This window comes from Rhea americana, unplaced genomic scaffold (assembly GCF_003343005.1).
Source record: "Rhea americana isolate MKP2758 unplaced genomic scaffold, rheAme1 scaffold_139, whole genome shotgun sequence".
NCBI classification, from domain to species: Eukaryota; Metazoa; Chordata; class Aves; order Rheiformes; family Rheidae; genus Rhea; species Rhea americana.
In genome coordinates, this window is record NW_028185472.1 from 2,544,072 (window position 1) to 2,564,610 (window position 20,539).

A 20,539-nucleotide genomic window follows, 5' to 3' on the forward strand; every position below is an offset into this window, starting at 1 on the left:
GGGAACCTTAATGTGCTCTTAGCAACCTGAGTAATAACACAAGCTACTGATTTAGATTATTTTGCTTATCTTTTTAAAGAAAGGGATCTTTCTGAGCAATTAGGAGGACTGACAACCTGGTAATCAAATTGGAAGTGAAATTCATTTTTTTTTTCTTGCCAGTTTAAGGAATTGAGAAGATCTATTACTGGACTTCCATATTTTAAAGGCATCTCAACTTACTTGTATGAGGTTTTGATAGTGACTAGAGTCCGTAGGTAACATTTCTTAGAACAGGGAAGTCAGGATTCTTAGTGTCTCAATTCCATCCTAAAGCAATGCTTAAGTTACCTGTGTGATGTTTCCAGTCTTCTAGTCCTAACACTGCTTTGGGAAGGGAGAGTAGTAATTCCTCTTAGTGCTTGTGTGTTCATTCAATATGGTTGAGTGGAAAGAAGCTTGGGCCAGTAGAGAGCTATTTGAAACACCATATTCTGATCTATGTTCTTTTGATTTCAGGCAAAAGTAAAGAAGCAGAGATAAAGAGAATAAACAAAGAACTAGCAAACATTCGCTCAAAATTTAAAGGTAAGTGACTTGACCATTCTAAAAACTGTACTACTCACTCTCTTTATGTGACACTTTCTCTTATTCTATGGGGGATTTGTTTTGTTTTTACATGTTTGGATTTTTTTTTTTTCTGTGAACTGTTGTGACTAGCAAAAAGCTAGAGGAGGCTGTTAGTCTAACTATTGAAAATAGACTAGTAACTGCAGAACTTGACAGTTCTGTGACGCTTGGCCATAGTGGAAGAAAATGTTCTCCATTATCAAAGAACTAAGCTACTGTTCACAAGCTGTGCATTTTCTAATGCTTTGCCACCTGACCTTGTGACTACTCACCATGTTTACCTGTGGAAGGCTATGAATTAAAGAAATGTGTGATCATTCTTAGCAAAATTAAATCTATCTGAAACCCTCTACACATGCTTGTGCACACGCACATACGTGCGTATTCACTCACGTGTGCTTTCTTTCTCCCTCACTCTTGGAATTAATGTGTTAGGTAGTCTTCTAGTGGAATATGCAGTGACTTTGACGCCATCCCGGTAAATTCAGGCAGCAGTTAAGCAACACGTGATAATACTCATACAGTAACTGTATTCTTAGTTGTTTAGTTGTGTATGTGGCACTGTGGATTTTTTTGTTAAGATATCTCAGCTACTCCTGAGTTTTTGAACAGCGTTCCATCAGTAATGCCCATGGTAAAATAAGCTTTCTGTTTAAATAGATACAGGGCTATGTGTAGCTAGATAAAATGGTGCAGTGTGATGTGTGGTGGCTTAAATGGCTTAGAGGTGATATATGGGGCCTAAAACTTACTATCTTTGGAGTAAACTTGTTTACCTTAATTATCTATCCTGCCTCTTAGCCTGGTGTTTCTCATAGGAATATTTACTGCTTTAACAAAGCCTGAAATAACTTTCCTGAACTTCATAGTGATCTGTTGATATTAGTGATCTGAGTGTGATGCATCTCTTGAGGGCATGCTGCAATGTGAAATTAGAAAGATGAAGTAACATGAAACTTTTCTTGATTCAGTTCTCAAACATACAAAAACTACTTTAAACTATTTTGAACTAAACTCAGCCTCTTTACCTGGAAGGCATATTTAATCCATCTAATATAGATGGTGCTTGGAGACTAAACTGCTTTATTTAGAAGGCTATGACTTTACACACAAACATTGACTTGGAAATGAAGAAGGTCACTCTGAACATAAAGCCAAAATTAGCAAAAATGACTTTTGTTTTGTATTCAAGTTTCTATTAGACCCTTGAACTATGTGCTGGTCACTTGGTGTGCATACATACTTTGTACTTGAAAGTAATGTCTGCTTGGTCATTACCACTGAACAATAATATAAGTGTTAGCCTTGGATTGGATGAGGGAATAAGCTGTAGAATCGACTGTGCAAAGCATGCCAAAACTTAGACCAGCACTGGTGTCTGGTGGAACCTTTGCAATAAAAAGGAAGTGAAAATGTGACAACATATGGAGATGCCAAAATGAAAGCGGAGCTTTTGTTTTGCTCTTTTTTTCCCCTAGAAAAATAGCCACACACATACTTCCTCAGTTATCTTATGGCTGAAGTTACACATCTGGATAAAGTATTCTGAAGTTTGTAAAATAATAGTGCTAGCACAGAGGCATGTGAGTGCTTGTAATATTAGAACTTCTTAACTCTCCTAGAGTATCCTGTACTGTAGTCAACTTGTCAGCTCCAAGCTTTTGTTGATACTTAAGAACTTTTACAGGTCTCTAAATGGAGGCTTCTGACTCTTTGTCAGTGCTAGCCTTTCTTGCTCTGAGTTAGACCTGCTCTTAGATTCCGGAGCTACAATTGCTTTGACCTCACTTGGACAATGAGAATCATGAGCTTTGTTTAATGTACGTTTCTTTAGGAGAGCATGGTTTTTGTGGCATCTAGAACAGGAGAAATCACCTGGTTGTGAATGGCAAGATTTGTGTGCAGGTGAGATCTAGGGGAAGCTGAAGTTGACCTTTCCAAGCAGCAGAAGGTAAAGGTACTCCATCAGCACTGCAGAAATAGACATAACTTCTGTTGTCTGACTGCTCTGAAATTAGTTTTCTGAAAAGAGAAAGCTGTTAATTTTTTTTTTCTTTTTGCCCGAACTTTTGTTTATTTTGCAGCAAGTATAACTGAATGAACAAGTTTGACTTAAGGACTCCTTTAGATAAAACTGAGAAGGCAGTTGTCTGTGTTTCTAGTCTTATGACTATCAGAAACTTGATCCTTCTTGAATAAGGACTCAAGTAGCACAAAGCACAACCAGTTGTAGCACTCATGCTGGGTAACTTGTTTGTTAGCACTCATATACCATTTGTGTTCAGTGTAGCCATGCTGTTGTTTGAAACTTAACAAATTACAAATATTTGACTTAATTATGTCAAACTTGTATCTCAAGGTCTGTGAACAAATTCTAAATTTCCTTGCCTCCACTGGCAAGCTGCTCTTCCTGAGTCTCAGATTTCTATATTATGGTGCTCTGATTCTCTTGGCTGTTTGAAAGTTTATTTGGCAATCTGGAAGATTCAGCCTCAGAGACTGTTTTCTGTTGGTCAGTGTTTATAAAACTACTTGCTGTGAGCTATTGCTGAAGTAGTTTTTCTGTAGCTATTTGYTTTTTACTTAATAACTTAGAAAGGACAGATTCTGTAGAAAGCATTGTGCAACTCTACCTTTGTACCTTTACTTCTGTAGGTATTCTAATAGTTATTCTGCCTGCGTCCTTCCATTATCGAGAAGAATTTGAGGTTAATGCCTAGCCACAAATCTTATTACATTTATTTGGTAGAGAGACTGCAGTATTTTCAACAACTTGACTTAAACACTCTTATTTTTTTAAACCTTGACTTACTTGGTTGATGGGGCAAACTTTGTTTACATAACTCAATTGTTTATTTGCATTTCTCACTAATAAAAGAGGAATTTGATAACAAACTAATATCATCAAACTTTTACCGCAGTTTGAAGTGAGGGACTAAAACTTTAAACATATGAAAATCCGAATTACAGAAGCTTCAACAAACTAGGGCTCCTGCAGAACCTTACTGCATACTGCATTTTCTGGACTCCTTAAGTGTGAAGGAGATTCTCTTGGACCTGTTTGCCTCCCTGCTGGAGTTAAATGTGTTGTCATGAATGTGATAACTAACTGCAGAAAAGTTCCTAATAGCTCAAACTGTTTAAGTTATGACTTACAGAGTTACAGCCCAGTTCTTACTGTGTGCTTGTAGTTGGATCCTGTTAAACTCTCTTCTTCAGATAGAAGTAATTAGTATCTTACTTCCTGTGTACTAGCCCAACTCTTGACCCTTGTACCTGATTCAGAAAAGCTCTGATCATATCTACCTTCAAATTTAAATGGGGCCAATGGATTTTAAACCTCTATAACCATAAGAAAGCTAAGCATTCTAAAAAAGAAAAAAGATAGCTTATGTTCTCATAACGCATGACCACCCGCTCCATTTTGGGTCCATCCATACCCAATTGGTGAATTGTGTGCTGCAGCCAACACCCCCCCCCCACACACACACACACAATTTACTGGTAAATTTACTTGGAAAATGTTAATATCTGTAAGTAGTGTGAGGAGATCACAAACAGTGACAAACAATTCGGTATTTGTCAAAATCAGTCATCCTTTGAGCCTTACTTTGTGAAGGGCATGCACAAGTATTTAAAAGGCTGCTATTATCACCTCTAAAAGGCTGCCTGACATGGTAGAACTAGTCTTCTCTGCTCTTTTATGTGGATAAAATTGTATAAGCCAGTATGCTATAAACTGTAGGAAAACTTTGCTGTAACAGAGCTTTTAGTGCACTAAATTATCATAACAGGTTCTCTGGTTAACCTAGGAGTTTTGTAGCCATGTTGTGTAATTGAATATTTGTAGGTTAAACACTGCTAATGGTACAGTTCATAAAAACTTACAAGTTCTATTGCTAAGTGTTTTGCAAGATTTTTCATGGCTTAAATACAAAGACTTTTAAAAATTTGTATATGTCCAGTTAATTTGGCTTCTGTGATTAATCATGATGCAGGGGAGAAATGATTGTAGGAAGCTTCAGCYGTGTGCAGCCATGAAACAGGCGATGATAATGGAGTTGCTTTTACTGAAAGTAATGTCACAACTTCAACTTGAGCACCTTGTGTAGCACACTTGAAGCAGATTGAAATAACTCTGAATAAATGTAAATTTTGCTGTGCTCAACCAGTAACCTGAGTAAAACATCTTATGACTACATCTTCCTGTAAGTTGTTTTTGCTTTTTATTACATAGTAAGTGTGGATTTCAGGTTAAAATCCTCACCTAGCTGCGAAGGCAATAAGTTGATGCACTTTGTAGGAAAACAAATATAAATACTGTGAGTTGGAAACAGCAGGATTTGGACAGTTTGTGTAGCTGTTTGGCCTTTACAATGTAGGGAGGTGATAATGGTTTATCTGTCCTCTGCAGAAACTCCCTATGGGTTGTGTGCTGCTTGGGTCTTTCTTGCAGAACAACAACGTAGAAATATATAGATCTTAGTGACGCATTTTAGTCCTAAGTGGAGAAAGTTAAATTGAACCCAGTTCCTTTTTACGTAACTGTGACTTTTTTGAATGTATTTCTTAAATTTGTTTGGGTTCTTAGGTCAGATGTTTGATTATGATATGAGGTAGTCCCTTGCTGACTAATATGGAAAATAGTGGGGCATTGTGTTTAATTACCTGTCTGAAGATTTAGCTGTTGGACTGGCTATGTGTCTGTAATCGGGGAAAGATGCAACTACAAGAAACAAGACTGGTAGTTATACATCTTGTCACGATCATGTTCTTGCTTGAAAAACCTATGGAAGAGACTCGTATACCATTGTTTTCTTTCTTTGGGCCTTCATACCCTTTCAGAGTGCTCTGTTGCAATATCTAGGCCCAAGCCCTACCTCCCAAGAGATATTCTGATACAGTCACAGAAAAAGGTCAAGTATTTTTTTGCTTTGTTCTCATCAGACAAGCATTTCAGAGTAGATAGCAGGCTTGTTACCCACATCGTGTTTGCAGAAGCTTCTATTTACCCTACACCTAACAAACTGGGATGGGGTTGCAAATCTCTGGAAAGGCCATTTTTTTTCTTGAACTGGTGGAACATAGGCTTTGGGGTTGGACACAGATCTGGCTTCTGTACTCTAGCTCGGAAGGAATATAGTACTTAAAGTCACTTTATCTCATGTTTTAGCATAAGGAAACACTATCACTGAGGTCAGTGTCCTTGACTGTTGCTTTAAATACTTCTGCACAAACTGAGACAAGATGCATGTAGCAGGAAGAAAAACTACACCAGTGTAATACAAGAGAAGTTGTGGAGCTAAGAATTAAGCCTAGTAAAAATATACCTTTTGTTTTAGATCTTTAGACTTATAAGTATGGGTTGGTTTGTTTTTCCAGTTTGACTCAAAAATGGAAGGATGATTAATTAATACTCTGACCTCAGAGTATTAATTAGTTTGTAAAGGAGACCTTCTGGCTTTTTGAGGAAAACTAGATGATATAGTAATTTGTTACTAGATTTTTGATATCTCAAAGCAAATTTTGTGTAGTGAGGAAATTGTACAGACAGTGGAGCTTTTGTTTTCTCCTTGATGCAGGCTTCTTGTTTTTTCCAGATCTGGTTTAAGAGCCTAGTTTTATTCTGGTTAGTTGATAGGTTTTCTCCTTTGAGTAGCCCTTGGATTTAAGACATGCTGGTGTGTCTTAGCAGTTTTTTAGCTGTGTAAGAGAAATAACTGTCAGCTAATAATGTCTGCTTGTTTGCCTCTGGCTAACTTGTTTTGCCAAGTTTGAGCAAGTCTCCTCTGTCATCCCAAACTACATACAGCAACCTATTGTAAGAAGCTCCAGAATAAGCCTCTAAATACGTCTTTTAAACAGAAACTGTTCAACAGTGAATTGCTTTCCTGCTGTACTGGAAAAGCATAGAGAGTCTTCCACCACTGGTATTTTAGTTGGCAGATGACTGTCAGGTTGCCTCCTGTTTGTCATCAGAAATGTGTGAAAGCAAAGCATGTCTTCACTGACAAAGCAAACTATAGGAAGCAGAACCAGTCTTTGAACATCAACTGAGTTGTAGGGCTGTTCTAGTAATATTCTGTTTTGGTGGTGGTAGTGCGGTAGCTAAATGATAACTTACAGACTTATATGGATTTTCAGCCACAAATCTTTAATCTTTCTTTTAGAGAATTTGACTGAACTGCACTCTTATGGAAAAGACAATTCTTGTCATGCCTTAAAAGACGTAGATAATCTTAAAAAGGCAGTTTAGAATTTTTGTTGGCCTCTAAGCTCTGAGTAGGCCTTCTGTTACGGTATTGCACTGGACTGTTGTGCCAAGTGTGTGAACATAGATCAGTGTATAAACTATACAACTTAAGTAACCTAGGAAGGAAGTACTTTGAACGCAAAGAAACATTTAAGGATATTGTCCATTCTACTGCAGCTTTAAAAGTTAAGATATATCTAGTTTATATGGCGAGGTTAGACCCAATCTAGTTGGTAGCACGCTGTACAACAGGGTGGGTTTTGAAGAGTCCTCATTTAGATTTAAAAAGCAAGTGATGCTTTCTAACTCGTGGACCAGATTAGAGACAGAAGGAACTGCTTGGAGACTGAAAAGTTCAGTAATGTTAGTGCTTTATTTCTTCCTTTTTGGAAGGCTACCTGAAAGAGTTTCCACTGTAAATTCCTGCAGTGTTAATAGAGCTCAAATCAAACAAAACCCAAATCTGTGGTAGATAGGAGATGTGCACAAATGTGGAAGTAATATCTCTGTTTTTAATTCATAAAAATACTCTTTGCTGATCAGCTGCTAGTAGTCTCTTTGCCATCCCCCACCCCTCTAAAAAGGACTGGCAGGCTTTCCAGGGAAAGGAAGTAGTCTTCGATGTGCTTGTTGTGCTTTAAAAGCTGCTGACATGTTCTTTGAATCCTTCCTGTTTCTGCTGACTTGATGTGCAGTGTTTGAAAATTCACAAAAGCATTTGAAAACAAGCCGAGTTAGAGAAGTAATTCTTTATTGCAATAAAGACAACATAGAATAAGCAAAATCTCTTGTTGTCAAGATGTTTTCTTGGGATTGGGGGAAGCTGTGTGTAGGGTTTTTTTCCTTTTGAAAGCACATACTTAAGTGCTGAGATTTGTTAGTAACATTTCTAATAGAACCTTGTATAAATACTACTTGGGAGGGAGTGGACTTGAGTAGTTAAACTTGAAACTTCGTAACAAAGTGAAAGCAAGGCTTATTCAGAACACAATTGGAATTGGACATGTACAGTAAGACCTTTTACTGGAAAGTTGTCTTTTCAAATTGTACAGCTAAATAAATGGTATACACAATTCTATTATCCTGTTTTATGTATGTGCTATTAATGCTGAAAACTAAAAGCTTTAAAGAGAACAAGTGGCTGTTATTTGGCTTATTTTGTAAGCTTATCCATTAATGAGAATCTTCAGTTTCCTGCAGGAAAAAGCAGCTTTCTTACTCTCTATCACAATCTAGCGAAGAACAGTACTGTAAAATCAATACCTGGAACATTCTTTCTTTGGGACAGAGATACTTCAAAGCATCTACTTTCAAAAACTCTGTCCCTTGTAAAGAACTAGCAACATGTGAACTTCACTGTATGGCATAGTTTCTATCAAAGATGCTTCAGATTGTAAGAATTATATTGTAAGAATTCAGATTAGCATGGTCATTGTATCTTGGGTATCTTGTAAGGATATAATGCTTTAAATATCTAGGTCCTGATTTGGGGGGGGGGGGGAGAGGAAGGAAGGAATTGCCAAACAATGACAAATACTTTCTTGTGAAAGTCAGTGCAGTTCAGTGCATTCATAGTTTCATCTGCTCATGTTCTTCATTAAGCAATTGAGTTTCTTTATTCTATACTCACTGTTTTTTGTGATCTCAGGAAGTCAGCAGCTGAGCAATTCCAGAAAACAAGAGAAGGCAGTCTATATATGTAAATACCATGTATCAGCTGACTGATTGTACACTGTCAAGCAGCAACATTTTAATATTGGCCCCCTGGAAGCTCCACTCTTGGAAACTGCTGTGTGTTGCTGTGTGTGGTGATTTTTTTCCCTTTCTTTTTTTTTTTTTTTTTTTTTTCTTATCCTAAATAGATGTAAAACTACTTTCTGATGCCTTTTGATGTATCTGCCTATTGCACTTTTGAGAGAAGCAACCAGTGATATTAATGACACTAAACTCCCTAAGCATGATAACAGGTTCTCAAATGCATAGATTTGCTCTGCTAGAGGAACCCAGACTATTTAGTGTCCACTTCTGTAAATCTTAATAGAATTTGGTAAATGTTTCCAGCATCATGTGTTCCTTTAATCAGTGACCTGAAAACAGCTGGCTTGTAACTAGTTGTCACCTTTTTTCATTGTCTCCTTAAGGTCCAAAAAGAGAAAGTATCAAAGAGCTGTTAGAAACCTGAAGTTAGCAATGGAAAAGTGTTAGCGCTCACTCTCATGCTCTCACCTCCTCCCCTCCACCCCCCCCCAAGGTATTTTTGATCTGCATGAATTTGTACACCTGTTATGATGGTATGGGAAGGAAGCATCTGCTGTTGAATTCCATTTTGTTGGAAAGATAGTATAATAGGGGARAATGGTATTTCACATTATAATTACAAAGAGCTTTCTTCCTTTGTTTCTCAAGCCAYAGTTTGAAGACCACAGTGGATAAACATGGCTGAATATATCTTGCATATTTTTTTCCTTTTGGTCGTACTGCTTCCAAAGAAGAAAAAATGGATTTTTCCTAATCTGAGTCTTACCCTGGTTCTCCTAATGTTAATTCGTATATCCACTAAAGCAAACTCTGGATTCTTTTTGCTACTGACTCATCAGGAAAATAGCCTTATGTCAGCAAACTGAAAGAAAACTGGTTTTAGGCAGCTTTATGCAGAGATGGCTGTTGTCAGCGTATCCTGTGCAGGAGGACTTTACCAGCATGATTACCTTAGTAACACTGTTTCCTGTATCCACATAAAATATTTGAGTGGCATGTCCTGGCTTCCATGGTATGGATCTGAAGGTTTCTTTTACCTTAAAGTTATTTTTATGCTGTGCGAAGTTGTTTGTTTGTTTTGGCAACTGTTGCCTATGCCAGTTCCATATATACATGTATTTATCAAGATCAGCTATTCTCTGAAGACTCCGATTTTGAAAGGTATTACAGTCTGTATTAAATCTCTGAAATCACCTGCTTAAATTAGGGATTTTGACAGAAAGACTGGTCTGTCACACACAGAAAAATGGCAGCTTGAAGTCTAGAGATTCAAAAGAGAAAGCAACCTCCTAAAACACTGATGTAATAGCAGCCTGTAGGCATAAACTTTTATCTGCTTCAGTGTGCCAGTACACTTTCTCCTAATTCGTTAACATTATAGGACTTAACGTCAATGCAGCTAACTGCATGTTAATCTTCATTCCTTCAAAAACTTTGTAAGTTAAGCTTACAGCAGTGGGGTTTCTCTTGTTTAGATTTCATACTAAATTGACTGCATCAATAAGAGCTATAAATGCTTGTGTTGTGGGAAGTCTATTTTGCTTTTCCACTAGTGAGYGGGGAGGAAGAAGGTGAAACTTCTGGGCTATTAAGGTTATTTGTATATATCTGATTTTAAAAAATACAGCTTAGAGCTTTCTTGATTAAACACAAGGACTTGGAGATATTTTCTTTAAACTTCATTTTATGCAATGCTATTTTGGCAGAACTTGCCTGTCACTGAGGAATGCACACTGATCTGACAGATCAGTTATTCTGGACCCCAAGTGCAGAAGCTAAGGAGCCTATGTAGCCTTCTAGGCAGCAGCCTGTAAAATAACTTTCTTGCCTGACTCAACCAAAGAATTTCATCGTCTTGATTTACTGATGCTCCTTTGTCTTCTGATGGGGGAAGGGAGGACATGTCGCTCAAAAAGCGTGTATTCGTATTTATCCATTTCCTTATGGAGAAGCAATGGTTTGCCTGATAAGCTACAAACTGTTGCACTGTTGTAGCTGGAGATGGAAGAAAATGGTTTAAAAGACCATGCTCTCAAACTTCTAAAAATATCTCTATACATCAAGCTAAGGCCAAACCCTCATGGAATACTTTATTCTTCTAAAACTGAAACACTTGTGAATACTTATATTTTATGAATACTTTAAAGCTGACTTGGTAATCTCATTTTTATGTTTTAGACTTCGGGATGTATCTGAATCATTCTACCTTTCCAAAAAAGACTTACTGTTTTGTTTTATTTTGTTGCTGCTTATTCTACTGTGGAACATTTAATCTGCTGTAAATAGTATTCAGTCATAACTAAAAAGAAAATTCACTTATAAAACTTACAGAGCCAGTACAACACAAGTAAGTTAGAGGCCTGTGGTCTTCCTACTGTATGGATTAGTAATAATAGTTGGGAAGGGTACTTTCCTGTGATAAAGCCTGAACAGTTGGTTTAACAGGAGAGCAGGTATACAGAAGACACATACCTGCTCTTTGATCAATTTTTATTTTTTCTATTTTTAAGATGTGTGTGCTGACTCATAGTAAGAAAACCTTTTAAGGATATATCAGGAGAATTCGGAGACTAGGTGGAAGGATTGACTTACTTCATGACTGGGTCCTTTAGGATTTAGATAATGGGAGTAGTAAATGGAGCTAATGATGAAGTCTTAAGGTTCTTTTCTCATACAAATGTTTGTCTAAACACTGCATTAACATAAAACCGATATCGTGTGAATGTTTTGGAGATTCAGTGACCACTCAGCTTTTTCAGTTCTGCCTTTTTTCCTCCTGTCTCAAACCATTAGAAAGTGCTGTGAGCTACTTGTGTCCCAGAACTGGGAATAATTTTGTTTAAGTTCAAGTGGCAAGTTGCTTGACTTGTCTAGCATCTGTTAGTAATAGTTTGTGACAACTTTCATGTGCTTAGCACAAAATGGTGCAAAGATTTGTAGTGCTTAGGTGAGTATTAAGTAGATTTTTCACAATTTATTGACTGTAGAATTGTTCACTCTGTAGGTTTCATAAATTACCTTTCCACCAAAATGATGGAAATGCCTCTATCCTATGCTTGTGCGCATGGGTTGATACTTCTGAGATTATAAAAAGYCAACACTACAATAAGCTTTGCATTTTACGTAACACTAGTCTTAGCAGTCAGTTAACAGTAAACGAATGACCTTAGTTTTAGTGATATCTCAAAGTTTGTATCTCTAAAGCAGCTTTGTACATAGTAAATCAAATGTCAATCATCATTACTAAATACTACTATAAATCTTTTTACCTTATTTAAGACATGGCATACTTAATGGAACTGTTTAGCTTTGCAGGGGGCAGGCCTCAGGGCTCAGTGGGGGGCCTGAAATGTAGGAACAATACAGGCTTAATTGCTTTTTGTTTCCTTACTTTCTAGGTGACAAGGCTCTGGATGGCTACAGTAAGAAAAAATATGTCTGCAAGCTGCTTTTCATCTTTCTGCTTGGGCATGACATTGACTTTGGTCACATGGAGGCTGTAAACCTGCTCAGTTCTAATAGATATACAGAAAAACAAATAGTGAGTAATCGCCAGCTCTGTAAAAGACAAGGCATACTGTCTAAAATCCTGCCTCAGCTGTATAGTCTGTATTTACAGTGGGAATATCATAGAATGGTAAGGTTGGAAGGGACCTCTGGAGATCATCTAGTCCAACCCTCAGCATAGCCCATACAGGGACTGAACCCATGACCTTGGCATTAGTAGCACCATGCTCTAACCAACTGAGCTAAACCTGCCCCCTGCTCCCCCCCCCACCCCTTCTCAAACTTTCTTCAAATTAAAGCCTTGTTTTGGATATAGCAGAGACTTGAAAACAGCACCTGTTTGTGCAGAGGGATTCTTGTTTTAGTTAATGACTTAAGAGGCTGTGTTCCTTTACTGCCTAAGTAAATTATGCTATTTGCAACAGCTAAAACATGTACTCTGCCTAAAAGTTACTTGTTAGGAAACTGCCTTGACTCTTGTGTCCGGGTAGAAATTAAAGTTTTATAGAAAGTCATTCCAAGAAATGTGTTAGCTCCTACTGACAAACTGTAGTGCAAGCATGAGTTCCAGTGCAAGTTTTGTGTGGTGGCTAGCTATAAAGTATTTGAACCGGAGTAAGGCAAGCRCCAGGTAGATACAGTCCAATGATGTCTGAATAGTGAGCCAAATTCTGGATTTTCTTCCCATTTAAATACCATCCCATTCACAAGAAATGATCTTACTGGGTATATACTGAAACAGACTGATCTGCAGGCCTTGAGCCTTGCATCTTTTTCACTAAAAAGTGATAAACAGGGGAAACGCTAAATTATATGCATGTGCACTTCACCTGGATCTTTTTAACCTATTTCTGCCCATCCCTCCAGTATTGGAGGAGAACTGTATTTGCTCAAAGAATTATTTGTGACATTAAAGGAAAACATAAACTAAGTCATCTGAAATGAATTTTCATTTTCCTTTCTCTGAATCACAGGGATATCTCTTCATCTCTGTACTAGTGAACTCTAACAGTGAGCTGATTCGCTTAATAAACAACGCGATCAAGAATGATCTGGCCAGCCGCAACCCCACCTTCATGGGGCTAGCTCTGCATTGTATTGCTAACGTGGGTAGCCGGGAGATGGCAGAAGCATTTGCTGGAGAAATTCCCAAAATACTCGTAGCTGGGTAGGTATAACATGCCTCCTTCAAAAACAATGCCAATAAGCCTTTTAAGCCACCTAGTTCATCAAGAGCAGCTGAATCTGTACTTAGATGTATGCAGCCCCGTGTCTTGTAATGAGAACAGTGACAGTTCCCAGTAATTGTGGATACTCTGACATACCTGAGCATGGGATTTCTTATACAAGTTTATAAATGAAACATGGAAATTAGGACTATGTCACTATCTCAAACTTTTATAGCTCTATGCAACAATTGAGTCTGTTCTTTTAAAAATGTGTAGTAGTGAACGTCTCTGAAGTATGTATGTTTTACTTTTCACCTCTCTGATGATGAAAAGAGCAGCATTAAATAGATTTAAATATAGAGACTTAAACTACAAATCTTACTATAAAATGAAACTGTTCTTGAGTGTTTTGACCATTTGAATGTGCAAATATTCTTTGTACAAGAAGCATTCTTCTGCTTGCTATGTGAGTTGTCTGGGGTAAAAGTAGCAATTTCTGTATGAAGAAGATGACTACTTTTAGTTAAATAAACATAGTGAAACCTGTGATTGCATGGCTATTTTATTTTGAAACTTAAGCCTCCTGTACTGTACATATAGATATTACATGTTTTGAAGTTTATATAGATCTTTGTTTTACAGTAAGCTGATATCCAACGCTAATGTTACAAAGTAATGTGTTGCATTAAAAACTGTATTAATAGTCTAAATGTCAAGCCCTGGAGCTTAAAAATGTTAAGAACACATTTGTTTATGCAGTGCTGATTCTGACTTTGTCACGTACGCTGAGTTGGGGATAAAGGGAAGAATACGATGTGTGCATTTAGGAGCTGTTCARGAATTTCACTTGAATTTTGCTATTACTGAAATAGTGCCACTGCAATGCCACATCTCTGTCAATTTCTTGTGTWTAACAAGTAAGGTTTGAACACTAATAGTGTTTTGTAGTGCTGAAACTTAATATGGGCCAGAAAGAGAAGAGGAATAAGCAGCCAGCACTTGATGCTTGCTGTATGTCTGGGCTGGTGGAGGAAATGGCAGAGAATCCATCCCAGAACTTCACCTTTCTCAGTAGATGTGGCACTTCCAGAGTAAGAGTGTATGTCTGATGAAAACAAATTCTGAGGCTATGTCAGGCTTGCTGCTTTCCTTTCCTGCAATGTATTCTGCAATATCTTTGTCAGTTGTTGGGGATGTAGAGTTTTGTGGATACCTGAGCAATTAACCAAGATTGCAGTGTATAAATTGTCTCTTAAAACTTTCAGCACTAGTGGACCATACATTCTTAACTGTTGTGATTGACTGTATGTGTTTAAAAAAAATAAAATAAAAAATATTTAATTGTTTTGTGAAAGGGGGTTGACTGAACTATGGTATTATAGCATGTGGCTCTCAAAATAGTCAATTCTAGTGTCAACAACTTGAATGGCACAGTAAAAAGATCTGTAGGTAGCGTGGTAGGTGATACTTAGCTTGCTTGCTAGCCAAAGTTCCTGAAGCTTTTAAGTGGTCCAGTGTATTAGAGAAATTGTTAACAAACTGGAGATTCAGGTTGATTCCCATGCATAACTTGAAATGCACCTTAACTGTGTGACTTGCGTCTCTTCAGAAGCTTGTTCTCATGATGCCTAGTGAACTTTTGACTTACTATAAATGACTTTCAGCTCTAATGAAGAGGTGTGAAGTGTCAGTCCAACTTGTCTTAAAAAAAAAAAAAAAAAGGATACCCACAAACATTACAGAGGATACAAGACACAGTGATTTAACCTGCCTGACAATTACAAAGAACAAATACTCTTAACATAGTCTAGTTAACTAACTTCTGTTTCTGTGTACTTGAAAAGATACTAGCTCACTAAGGATGTTGCAGCAGTGTAAAGACTATCATAATACTGACCTGCAAGTATTTCTGCAACCTTAATATGAATTAAAACATGATTGTGTCTTGCAGTGATACGATGGATAGTGTGAAACAGAGTGCTGCGTTATGCTTGCTACGTCTATATAGAACTTCTCCTGACCTTGTCCCCATGGGAGACTGGACGTCCAGGGTGGTGCATCTCCTCAATGACCAGCACTTGGTAAACTACTTTTGTTTCTTGGACCTTCTCTATATAGAGAACTAGTAACTGTTAAATGCATTCTGAATTTATTCTCTTCTGAGTCTTTCAAGTTAGTGGGTTGATGTTTTATTCAGGTTTGGGGATAGAGGTGGAAGAATGTTGTCCGTCTCATAATTAATATGTATGTTTCTGATAAAGCCCTGTTTTATTTGACTTCTCAGTATGAGAAGTGGTGTGCATAAGCTTGTCTTTCTTTGCTCTGACTGTAAATTAATTAATCTTTTTGCCTTGTGATCATAAATAACATGCACAGGTATAGTGTTAACTGTTTTCAGGCCTCTCTGAGAATTAAAGCTGCACTGAAAATGTAAAGCTTGCTTTGCCATGCTTGGACTTCACTGTCCTATTGTCTCCAAGAGGTCACTTTTATCCTGCTGGTTCAAAATGAACCTGTTGTTCTAAATAAGAGAGCCTGTTTTCCATTATCTAGCTACTTCACGAATATAAGACTACTTAGACTTGCGCTTCAACAGTAATAATACTTTAATCTGTAGTGATATCAAATGCAAAATACTAAAATTTAATGAAACATAGTTAAAATTATTTTTAAAACTATATAATTTACATGTATGCTTATGATATTTTATTTACTATTTTAGTAATCATGTTCAAATCTCTCCTTTTTTCTTTCTTTATTTGTGTGGGGTTGTCAGAATTCTTTCCTGGATGATCTGCTCTTGTATGCTGCTTTTTTTTCTTTAAGTATATCTCTAAGTTTATGAACCACATAAACCATAATACATGAACCACAAATAATACAAAAATGGTATAAAATTGTTTGCAAGCATGACAGTATCATACTGCCAATGCTCAAAGAAAAATGCTCATGGAGTTTTAAAATTTATAATTGGTCTAACTGTTGGAAAAGTGAAGGGTTTTCCTTTTTAGAGTCTTGTCATGGGGATTAAACTTAGTTTTCTTGCATATTAGAAATACTTCCAATGAAAGATGCTGTTAATTAGGACCAAAGTTTTAAGTTCAGTTTTGTAACAGTTTAAGATGTTCTTCTTTCTAGGGTGTGGTTACTGCAGCTACAAGTCTGATTACTACTTTGGCACAGAAGAACCCAGAAGAATTCAAAACTTCAGTCTCCTTGGCAGTATCTAGATTAAGCAGAGTATGTGAACCTTGATACTACTTCATTGTTTAATTTACTCAGCTCTCTAGGTCACGTTAACTTACTGTTGATTATTTACTTGATTTTCTAGATCAGATTAGCTTGCTGTCGTGTTAAAAATGGGGATCATTCAGTTTCACTGTGTGTGTGTGTGTGTGTGTAGGGATGTATATTGTACATATATTCACATGCAGAACTAGTTCATTTAGCTTGTCTTAATATCAGTTTCTTACAGTGATGGAAAACTATATTAGCTTGCACAAACTTCTTGTGGTATAATCCTTATTACACACCAAGTCTATGTACTTGAACAGAGCCCAACGTTCATCCTACAGCAGCAATCCCAACAAGGCCATTAAGACTTTTATCCTTTTTTTTCTGTTACCGTAACACTGAAGAGTAATTAGATCAAACACTGATCCTGGAAACTTCTGTATGGAATTCCCAAAAATACAGCCTATGCTTTTAATTTTATATAAACTTCACAAAAGGTAATCTTCCTATTCATTCTTGTGTTGCTACTAAACTAATAGTCACAAACACTTAGCCTCATACATCCATTTACAGAATATTAAGCCAAGGGAAGGAGCTGTAAGACACTTCTTTACACATGAAATTGAATTTCCCCACTCCAGTCCTCCAAGTTAGCATCTTTGTGCTGGAAAACTTGCGTTACTGTTTTGTTTGCTTTTGTCACCTCTTTAAGGTAGAGGAGAGGAAACCCACCCTTTTAAGGTATTACTTAACAGATTAATTCTAGGCATTGATTTATGCAATCTTAGATCCAAAATTACACATAGTTCAGAGAAATTTAATTTCATCTTGGATGTGAAGAGTTTTTTATTATTTCTCAAAAGCCAGGGAATTCTAAGGAAAATGAATAGCCATTTCGTAACGGAGCAGCAAACATAAGGTGGAATGTCTTTGAGCAAAGCTAATGTCAAACTTGTGCTTACTCTGTAATCAAAGGTATGTAGGATGGGAGGAATCTGAGAAGAGAAGTAGTTCCTCTGAAACTTAATGTAATCCTTGACACGCTTCACTATGTGTGTAAACCTTTTCTGTAAAAGCGAACTGTTCCACTATAGAGTATGAATGTTAATGGAGGAATAATTGGTCCTTCAGCTTTTTAAGTTCAGTCTATCAGTAATTCTCATATTTAAAGTTGCCATGTTCACCTATCTATGGTCAATAAGGTATAATGCTACATTTTAGTGTTTTGATTGAATCTCAGTAGTTGTGGTCAAGATGAATCATTAAACCAATGCAAGCCAAGCTTCTAGTTAAACATTTGATGTTACAAGATGGTCGTATTTCTCTTTAAGGAAAGCACAATGATTTTAAGGAGGAAACTCCCTGGACTAGTRTATCAATAAAACTGAATTCATCTGATTAGAGAACGTGACAGAGTACTGATACTATAACAGCTGGAACCTAATCAATCTACTTGATCAAACATTACAAGTAGCATAGGTCTTTCAGCCTCTATCAAAGGTGACCTACAATGCTCTTTTTTTTGTTGGGTGCTTCTATTAATTGCAGATCACTTGAAACTGAAGTAACTTAGGCGCTATCTGCTTATGTTACAGATTGTAACCTCTGCATCAACAGATCTTCAGGACTATACTTACTACTTTGTTCCTGCTCCTTGGTTATCTGTGAAACTTCTGAGGCTGTTACAGTGCTATCCACCTCCAGGTAATGCACAAATCATAACAGTGGTCACCTCTTATGCAGTGCATCATACCCAGAGAGCTGCTGTGGTGGTAATACAACTTGGAGAGCAAGCACAGTGTCTTAAGATCTAGATACTTAAGCTTGTACTCTTTGGGAGTTTCAGTTTGTTCAAATGGCTGTTGCACCTGGATTGCAAGATGCATGTTGATTTAACACTTTGCTCTAAGACAACTAACTCTTTGAATTATGTTGCAGGTATCTTTAATGTTATCAATGATATTAAGGTCTTGAAATATATTACAGTGCAGATAATGTTTGGCTTTTGTTCTTGCCCAGATAGAAATGTGGCCTAGACTTTTGTCAAATGTATATTAGGAGAGGGTAAGCTGTTTAAGAGAATAAATTGAGGTAAAATTAATGTGTGAGATTAGCAAGGTGGAAGGCCTGAAGTAGGGGTTGGGGTGTTGAGCAAAATGAAGTTGTCCAACAGCTTGTTCTTCTCCAGAAGACCCTGCGGTACGTGGTCGTCTCACAGAATGCCTGGAAACTATTCTTAACAAAGCTCAGGAGCCACCAAAATCTAAGAAAGTGCAACACTCGAATGCAAAGAATGCTGTGCTGTTTGAGGCAATAAGCTTAATTATACATCATGACAGGTGAGCAGTGAGACTATTTCTATTATAGAGTGGTTTTTTTTTGATGGAAAATCATGAAAGGAAGGACTTCACATAYGTCAACAGCAAGAGGAGGACTAGGGAAAATGTGGGCCCACTACCTAATGGGGTGAGGGCCCCCCTGGTGACAAGGGATACAGAGAAGGCAGAATTACTGAATGCCTTCTTTGCTTCAGTCTTCACTGCTAAGGGCAACCCTCAAGAATCCTGCAGCCTGGACATGAGGGAGAAAGTCTGGAGAAGGGAAGACTTTCCTTTGGTTGAGGAGGATAGGATTAGAGACCTTCTGGACAGGCTAGACATTAACAAATCCATGGGCCCACGGGTCCTGAGGGAGCTGGTGGATGGTTGTTGCCAGGCTGCTCTCCATCTTTGGAAGGTCCTGGAGAACTGGAGAGGTGCCTGAGGACTGGAAGAGAGCCAGTGTCACTCCAGTCTTCAGGAGGGGCAAGGAGGAGGACCCAGGCAACTCTAGGCCGGTCAGCCTCACATTCATCCCTGGTATGGTGATGGAGTAGCTCATTCTGGATGTCGTCATCTCCAAGCATATGGAGGAAAAGAATGTGATCAGGAGTGGTCAGCATGGATTCAGCAAGGGGAAATCCTGCTTAACCAATCTGATGGCCTTCTCTGATGGTGTGACTGGCTGGGTAGATGAGGGGAGAGCAGTGGACATTGTGTACCTTGACTTCAGCAAGGTTTTTGACACTGTCTCCCATAACCTCCTCCTAGAGAAGCTCAGGAAGTGTGGGTTAGACGAGTGGACAGTGAGGTGGATTGAGGACTGGCTGAAAGGCAGAGCTCAGAGGGTTGTCATCAGAGGCATGGAGTCCAGTTGGAGGCCTGTGGCTAGTGGTGTCCCCCAGGGCTCAGTACTGGGTCCCATCCTGTTCAGCTTATTCATCAATGACCTGGATGAGGGGACAGAGTGCCTCCGCAGCAAGTTTGCTGATGATACCAAGSTGGGAAGAGTGGCTGCTACACCAGAGGGCTGTGCTGCCATTCAGAGAGACCTGGCCAGGCTGGAGAGTTGGGTGGAGAGGAACCTCCTGAGGTTCAACAAGGGCAAGTGCAGAGTCCTGCACCTAGGGAAAAGTAAGCCCAAGCACCAGTACAAGCTGGGGGCTGACCTTCTGGAGAGCAGCTCTGCAGAGAAGGACCTGGGAGTACTGGTGGATGACAAGTTGACCATGAAGCAGCCATGTGCCCTTGTGGCCAAGAAGGCCAATGGTCTCCTGGGGTACATTAGGAAGGGTGTTGCCAGCAGGTCGAGGGAGGTGATCCTGCCCCTCTCCTCAGCCCTGKGGAGGCCTCATCTTGAGTACTGCGCCCAGTTCTGGGCTCCCCAGTACGAGAGAGACATGGAGCTACTGGAGGGAGTCTAGCGCAGGGTTACGAAGACGGTCAGAGGGCTGGAGCATCTGTCCTACGAGGAACGGCTGTGAGAGCTGGGCCTGTTGAGCCTGGGGAAGAGAAGCCTGAGGGGGGATCTTATCAATCTGTGCAAGTACCTGAAGGGAGGGTGTCAAGGCAACGGGGCCAATCTCTTTTTCAGTTGTCCCATGTGACAGGACAAGAGGCAATGGGCAGAAACTGAAGCACAGGAAGTTCCACCTGAATGTGAGGGGGAATTTCTTCCCCGTGAGAGTGAC

The 20,539-nt window shown here is 38.5% G+C and overlaps 1 protein-coding gene across 4 annotated transcripts in view; it reads left to right on the plus strand.

Moving 5' to 3' along the window:
• AP2A2 (adaptor related protein complex 2 subunit alpha 2) overlaps positions 1-20,539 on the plus strand; it is a 53,204-nt gene that overhangs the window by 13,327 nt on the left and 19,338 nt on the right. For 2 of the 4 annotated variants that reach the window (XM_085298509.1, XM_085298507.1), the window contains exons 2-8: positions 499-567; positions 12,019-12,161; positions 13,102-13,295; positions 15,248-15,377; positions 16,435-16,536; positions 18,126-18,234; positions 18,719-18,869. In XM_085298509.1, the coding sequence (XP_085154635.1) occupies positions 499-567; positions 12,019-12,161; positions 13,102-13,295; positions 15,248-15,377; positions 16,435-16,536; positions 18,126-18,234; positions 18,719-18,869 (898 nt within the window). The remainder of the gene's footprint in view (positions 1-498; positions 568-12,018; positions 12,162-13,101; positions 13,296-15,247; positions 15,378-16,434; positions 16,537-18,125; positions 18,235-18,718; positions 18,870-20,539) is intronic. The other 2 variants (XM_085298511.1, XM_085298508.1) reach the window with 1 other exon arrangement.